Below are 8,056 nucleotides of genomic sequence, written 5' to 3'. Positions count from 1 at the left end.
GGCTGTCCACCGACTCAAGCGGTCCTATCAACAAGGCCGGACTCCGCCTCATCACAGCTGTTACACGCTTCTGTCAAATGAAGAGTCTACCATTGGTCTTCTGAGGAACGTCGTCACCTTGCTAAACTACAACCTCGTGACGTCAGATCCACGTCATCGCCACGTCATTTTCTACAAGTTCATGCCTGACGTCATCCTCCTGGCTGACCTGATGGCTCGCGCCTTCCCGTCCGCCAAGACAGTCTTCATGTACAGAAACGGACTGGAAGTATCAGAATCGTTACTTCGACCCTACGTCCAACAATGGCACGTGCGTTACGTGGCTTACCGAGCAATGACACGCCTTGGGTTTGGGAGGCTTGTGTCCCACACAGCACAAGCTGACCACGCTCAATGTTTCGGAGATGACCCGAAGTTCTCACAGGTGCACTATCGTGGTTCTGGCTTCTTTGACCTGTTCACGTTGTGGGTCGGTGTGATGGATTGCGCCGCAGATCTGCAGAGGAAGCAACCTGAGCATTTCTTCCACGCCGTCATCCACTACTCAGACCTCGTCAACAACAAAGAGAAGACGTTCCGTCTACTCATGAAGAATCTCGGCTTGAAGTGGAGTCCAGAGGACCCCGGAGAAGACAAGGATAAGATCGAGAGAGCTTTGGTTGAGGACAGCCAAGCAGGAACCGTGCTGTCCGCAAAGTAAGGACACGTTATTGTTCGATGTGTTTTGCACGTACTTTTCTTCCAATCCCCAAACATATCTATTTCGGCCAGAGACTGGCTAAAAATTAGGTCCCAATATCCAACCCGGGGCCAGACCGGGTAGCTTTTGGAAACGAAAAATATAATATAAAAGCAACGAAAGACACAGGACGTAAACAAAAATAGTCATGAGCATAATTTGTGTATATTCTTTGATAAACACTTTAATTTTTCGTTTCCGCAAACATCCCGGCCGGGGCCCGATTTTGAAATGGGACCTAAGCCTAAACAGTAAGTGACTGGCCCTCGAGGCTGCATGTGCTCAATCACTGAATCAGGGGGATCATAATTTTATTCAATAATGTTGTTGCTGCCCTCCTCGTGGATATATTAACAACAATACAAATATTTGTGGTGCTATTGCTTTTAAGAGCAATTTATATTGGGGGGGGGAGGCAAAGTCAGTGGCTAGCGCACGTCCCTAGGCCTGTTGCAAAGAGGAAGGAGGGCAGTCAACACCTACTCAGAAATCACATTTTTACTGGGTAACAATCGGATGTTAGTCTTTGTTCAAACCGACTGCATGCAGATCTTGGGAGCCATTGTTCAGCCCTTGGATATTGTGTTTGCCCCAGATCGATTTGCTTGGCAAAGCACGTATTGCTTGACTCTGTTCCGTACTTCAGCATTAGAGGTTTGCCATCTCTGAACTCTTGTTTATACCACAGAGGCAGGAGGCCCGGTGAGAAGTGGGAACCGGACGTTTCGCCGCGCTGGGTGGGGCAGTGGGAACGAGAGTACTTTGAGGAAGTCTGTCGTCATGCTGGGAACGAGATCCCCGGGCCTGACTTTCTCCTTCCTGACACCATAGTGTGAACTAGCAGTGGTCGGGATTTTTTTCCGTCTGCTCAGAGAATTGCAATACGAACAAAGGAAGTGTAGTTTTGTTCTGTTGACTGGTATAAGGGATAAAACAGTAACTATCTATTGTAACAGTACTTACTAATTGAAACGGGGCTCTTTTTAGCTTTGAAGTCGTAAGATTTTACTGAATTTGCTCTTATTATCTTTGTGATCATTTGTTTCAAAACGCAATAGCAAATTTATCTGAGTAGCATATGCTCACATTAGATTGCATTTTAAATCATATCGTCGCCAGACATGTCATAGGGGCAAAATTTGGACATTTAGGTTAGGCAGAAATAATAATGTTATGGGCCTGGAATTTTATCGTTTGTTTCTTTTTGGTGGCACGGAAATAATTGAAATTATATATTGTACGTATACATGGTCTAAGATACATAAAAAAGGTCACAGACGACCGAATACGGTGGAGATTACAATGGAATATGCAAAAGAAATTGTCTTGAATCGGTGAATTCGGTACTATTGCCAATACCCCCCCCCCCCCCGTTTACATTCTTAAAGGCTTTACTTTATTTCCCATACACTGAACGAGTAATCTCTTTAACTTTACCCATATTTACCTTCGCATGTTGTGTCCCTATATGTAGGTCAACAGCATATAACTCGAGAAGCTGTGTGTGAATTTTAATGATATTTGGTATTTGAGTAGCGGTCGCGAACAGGAAGGTCGTGTTCGAAAATGGTTGGCGTAGCCTTTTCCCGTCAGGACAGTAGCGGGCCGAATGTGTCCGTCCGCTTTTTGTGTACAGCATAACTCGAGAAGCCTTGAATGGATCCTGATAATATTTGGTAGGTGGGTACGGGTCAGGAAAACGAAGGTCAAGTTCGATAATGGGCCCCCCTAGCGGCTCTATAAGGTACGGCAGCGGAACTTCCAATTTTGACATCTCGTGTTCTGCACATGCTGTGGTCATGATTTTTAAGTGGCAGATAGCCCTTGGAGAGGAGAGTAAGTGCTGTGAGTATGAATATGCAGGCACCGATTTCCTTTCAAACTTTGGACGAGAATAACTCGAGAACGTGTTGACGGATCATCATGATTTTTTTGTATGTAGATAGAATGAGTGATGATTTACATAATGTAATACTAATTATGCAAATCAAAAGCTAATTTGCATAATCAATGAGCAGAGTTAATGGAAAAGGGAAGAAACTATAGAAACGAACACGAAGAAAAAAAAAAACTTAACAGAAAAGCTATCCATGAAGTGTCGGATACTTTATTGAGTCCCGATCATAGTAAAACTCTGTATGAGATAAATATGAAAAGCATGTTTGTTTTCATAATCATCATAAATCTGTCTTTAAAGTCTATACAAGAGTTTGGAGGTGGTAATATTATAATGTATATACAAATCTTCATATCCTTGCACAAGGTTTGATTAGTACGGAGTGTTGCAAAAGTACTCACTCCAGTAAGGTTTTCCTTTCTGTATTCATTTTCATTCTTATCACTGCAGTGTTCACGGTGCAGAAGCACTCCTATCGACAAACATCGGAAATACAGTCTCCATATCACGTCGACAAACAAACGGACAGCAGGACAATTCTTTACTAGAAGTCCGCCCTTTCTGCAAGACATATCATATTTTCCATTTTTGTAAAATGATAATACAGTAACTCTCAATGAAGTAGCGTTTTGCATAACGACTTAAGAAGGAAGGTGTGGTTTTGAACTGAAAGCCATGTGAAATGTATGACTCGCTGTCACTTGCTTATATAGTGGTTGCCTACTGACTTGTACATGTGATTTGTATAGTTTGTGTCACAGATCGGAGTATGCTTACTTTTTAACGTTCGTTTTTTTATCTTTTTTCTTAAAAACAAGACATAGTACAAATACATGTAGTTAGTTAGAATTTCGGTAAGTCCATTTAGACCCAGATCTCGTTCCCAGACTGGATTTCATTCCTGCGCCCGTGTCCAGGGTAGTATGGCTCCATGTCGTCATCACCACTTGTCGTGTTGGTCACGTGATTCTCCACCAATCCGGACTCTTCTCTCCACACACCTTCAAGAACCGCGCAGTAGACCTTCACCTCGGTGACGTCATCAAGGTCGTCATCATCTTCCCCAAACCAGGAGAAGCTAACCTGATTGGTCGTGACGTCATCTCGGTGACAAAACTGGCTGTCTTCCCGCCAATCAGCGTAGAGCACGGCACATCTCAGCTTCCTCTGCAGCCGGGGACTCACGGGTGCGTGCTGGGACAGGTGGCCGCTCTCGGAGTCACTGTAGTAAAGTTTAATGGTTAAGCGGGATCTCAATGGGCCGCGCCTGTTTGCGAAATACATTCCTTTACTGGTTACTGACAGGCGTCAATCGACTCCTGTTTCTCACAAATGTGTGCCATTTTTTAGGGCAAATAAATGAAAACTTTGCAAAGTTGTCACAATGATTTGGTCAGACTTGTTCCAGTAAGGAAAGTATTTTAGGATATCTTACCAGTCTTTGAATCAGTCTTGCAGGCCCTGCAGTCATTGTTTAGAGCATGTATGATACATCAAAAATGGGAAATTCCAAAATACGTACAGGAACAACCTGAAATAACGTTACAAATCTTCTCTCAAATGTTGTGCTACTTTACATACTAACAATAAAAACATGGACTCACAAATCTCCCTCGGACAGGAACTGTTCCCAGCTAATTTCAGTGTCCGTCTTGTCTGTGACGTGTGGCGTGGATCCGATCACCTCTCGTGTAGCAGCGCTAAGCTCGTGCCGAACGGGACATGCCGTGACTGTGATGACTTCTGCCTCTGTGAAGTCAGCGCGCCGAGGACTTGTCTCTCCAGACCTGTCGATGACGTCATTTCCCGCGTTTTCTCCGTCAGCGGGATCTGGCAGACTGCAGGTGTTGCTGACGTCAGAGGTGACGTCATTCCCACAGAAGTCGTGTTCCTTCCCGGCGTTCCCCTCGGAGACTTGGCCCCCTCCAAGAGGACACGCGGAAGGTGACTTCTTGTGGTCGCTGATGTCAGAGTTGAACGTCATCACCTCTTTGGCCGGCACCTGGTCATCATCAGACACATTGACGTCATTTTCAGACGACACGTCTGCTTCGTTGTGGTCGGTCCTTGTCTTTGTGTGGGGCAAGGACTGTGGTGTGCCTAGACAAAAAGACAAACCAAGTTGTAAACATACCGACTTCAAAACCGGCCGGTCCAATAAGGAACAACAAACAGCTACTTCAAGTTTTGGATCCTAGACAGACAGCTGTTAAGTTATTTTTTGGCTGCTAGCCCTCCCCCTTCAAGGCAATTCTACAGGTGGACAAATATAGCGTAGTACTAACGTTACATAGATGGAAAAAATTGGTCGCTTACCTCTCTTTTTCACAGCATCGTTGAACACCTCCTTGTTGTCCCCTCCATCTACTGCGTCTTCAGACGTCTTTTTGCTCTCAGTGGAAGCTGTACGGACGTCTTCCGCAGTGGACAGCGCCTTGTCGCACATCTTCACGGGACCGACAGCCGTCGGCGTCTCGTCCGAGACATCCCGTGGGCACTTCTTGGCCTCCTCGGTGGAGGTATTCACTTCGTTTCTTTCAGCAGGCCTGCCAAACTGGGCGGAGACTTGCTGGTCTTTCTTGTCACCTCTACTAGCCTCGTTCTCGGCTACTTTCCCGTCGGCCCTGTGTGTCTTTCCGAGAGGAAAGGCGGCGCTCCTGCACAGCACCCCGACCGGGGTCTGCGGCGCCAGCGGTACCAGGTTCAGGCCCGTGTACTGACTGTTGACTGACGGGACGTACTGAACACCTTGGGCAGGTGGTACTTCCGACGGTGTGAGCGTGGCCTGGGCCTTTTTGTGCTGATGAATATAACAAACAAACCAAGGTAGTTTGATAGTGAACGGAAGATGTGCAGTATAGCTATTACTAGACCTAAAGATGATAATCTCGACTTATGAACAAAATTTCACTTTTGATAATATGAAGAATTACTAGTGCGGCGAAATTCGACCTTTTTATAAATCGTACAAAGCAGCTACAAAATCTTCAAATGCCTCACATTCTAAAATAAACGAAAACAGATTATTCTAAAATAGCTGCACAAGACGCCGTTCCAGAACAGTCTTGATCAGTTAATTTTAATTTGAGAGTTGAAAAGTACAGAAAATCTCACCTCATACAGCCCGGCAGTGACAAGAACTCCCGCCCCGATGAAGAGCCCCAGGTCCAGACCGCTCCAGTCCGCATGGCCGGTCTTGTACGGCATGTCCGGACGGAGGCAGTTCTGCTGGGAACCACTAGGGCGCGGTGGGGAAGTGTGCACAAGAACCATACCTGGGTCGCAAAGTGATGACAAATAATTGTCAGAGAGGAAAAAGAAGGAAAGACGAAACGTCGAGCGACATTGGTCCCAGTTATTCCCTCTTCAGTATCCACATCTATAGGGTCTACATATTCAAGTCGTAATGTATTACTGCAGAGACTAATATCTACAACTAGTATATGTTATATGTACAGGTTCAACTTGTTTTCGCTTCCTAAAGCAGTTGTAGATATAGGGACCGGAGGAATAAAAATATAACTGAATCATCTAATTGCATAACAAATAGAAATTTTTCCATGATATACATATTCAAGTAACGGAAATCAGGGAACATATTAACTACTAGTATGCAATAAAAGAGGACATTTCTCCCATTGGTCCTTTGAAGTATCTCGATAAAAACACGTACCAAGACGTCCAACTTTAAGCAACAGTCGAGCATCTGATTGGAGAGTAGTACAAAACTCCTCCCAGGAGAAATGTCTAAAGCTGGAAAACAAAGAACATCTAGCCTTCCTTACCTGCGGCTGGTCTAGTGAATGTGGATACTGCAGTTCTGGGACAGACCCGCAAGGCGACGCCTAGCGCCAATCTAGCGGTCTGCATCTTTCCAGTCACGTTACTTCGATACAAAAACGTTTAGTTCAAGACTCTCTCGTCTCGACAAATATAATGAGACACTAGGGCTTCTCACGGAAAACCCAACTCTTCACTGACAACTCTTTGCCAAAATATCGCACAAGTTGTCACAAGAAACACAGTCCTTGTTGTACTGTTGTCCGGGGGAAAAGAAACAACACGTCTGGCTTTTTTCGCTGACGGATTGTCACTGGTAAACAACAACAAACCAGTTGTTATCTGGAACAACCGATTGTGAGGTTATTTCCGGTCAGTTTACGTATACGTACTTCCGGTGTTCTGGAACGCTATGATAGGATAGGTTAAAATAGAGAGTTCGATTCAAGACTATTGAAGCTTTGTGAAAACGCATCCAAAGCTGTATTCATTGTCAATAAAGTTATGGAATTCTTTACGACAACAGTCCGGGTGCGCATGCAAGCTTGCTCTCACCAGTAGTTCTTTAACATACAGTATATAATGTAACAAAAGAGCAAATGTTCGCGGTGGTTTTAAGTTCGTGATTTCAGCGAATTTAAAACCATCACGATTTTTTATATCTCCTAGCCATATAGGCTCTTGTTTTAATCGCGAAATTAAAACCTTTACAATTCATTTTTCCTAACAGCGAAATAAAAACAAAAGCAAACATTCACCCTTTTAAGCACGTAGAGAAGATCGTGCAGAGCACATTGCAAGAACATCACATCTCAAAATCTACTTGTGGTAGGCAAATCTGTAACCTTCGCTTTGCAGACGACATTGACCTGTTCAGTACAAACCTGGTGTGTGACGTCATGAGGCGGTTTAACCTGGGATGGGATGCACCTTGGAGGGGGTACAAAGGACAGCGTCAGATAGATAACTGTGGAGAACAATGACAATTAAACTCTGAAATAAAATGCGGTGAAGCAGATTGTTGGATGGATGGATGGATGGTTGGTTGGTTGGTTGGTTGGTTGGTTGGTTGGTTGGATGGATGGATGGATGGATGGATGGATGGATGGATGGATGGATGGATGGATGGATGGTGTATAGTGTACAGTCGAAGGGCCAATCATCGAAGGGCCAATCATCAAACATGACGTTAATTCTTTCTTCCTCAGATCACTAAGAGCGCGTTATTCTCTAAGAGTGCGCACCGGGTCACCGTTACTTGGATGTAAACAACTGCCTGTGGTTCAGTATGAAAACCTTTGACCTACATAATGTTCATCTACAGTTTTCCCAGCACAACAATGTAGATAGAGATATTTCGTACATTGCAAAATTATAGCGGGTGCCATGTCTTTTGAAAACTAGCAGGTTTTGTTCAGTATATTTGTGTTTGTCCGTTTTTTGCAATTCACCTTCATCAATTTAACTAACTCCACAGTGTCAAAGTCCATTTTTCGCCTTGGCGTTGATACCGAAGTTCACTTGTTAATCAGTGAACTTGTTCTCGTGTTACAAACAGGTACAGGCGCACCTGGGGAGTTGCTTATTCTGATAACTCTTAATTGTTTAAAAGTTAGCAGAATTGGGGACCACACAGACCT

General features: G+C 44.4%; 1 protein-coding gene across 1 annotated transcript in view; it reads left to right on the top strand.

The window, feature by feature from the left end:
• The window catches only part of LOC118428074, a 3,660-nt gene extending 1,899 nt beyond the window's left edge, over positions 1 to 1,761 (top strand). The window contains exons 4-5 of the mRNA XM_035838041.1: positions 1 to 696; positions 1,428 to 1,761. The exon at positions 1 to 696 is cut by the window's left edge and continues 94 nt beyond it. Of these exons, the coding sequence (XP_035693934.1) occupies positions 1 to 696; positions 1,428 to 1,575 (844 nt within the window). The 3' untranslated portion in view covers positions 1,576 to 1,761. The remainder of the gene's footprint in view (positions 697 to 1,427) is intronic.
• Positions 1,762 to 8,056: the final 6,295 nt, after the last annotated feature.

The sequence above is a fragment of the Branchiostoma floridae genome, chromosome 12 (genome assembly GCF_000003815.2).
Source record: "Branchiostoma floridae strain S238N-H82 chromosome 12, Bfl_VNyyK, whole genome shotgun sequence".
Taxonomy (NCBI): Eukaryota; Metazoa; Chordata; class Leptocardii; order Amphioxiformes; family Branchiostomatidae; genus Branchiostoma; species Branchiostoma floridae.
The sequence above is the reverse complement of the archived record's forward strand: the minus strand, read 5'-3'. Positions and strand labels throughout refer to the sequence as shown.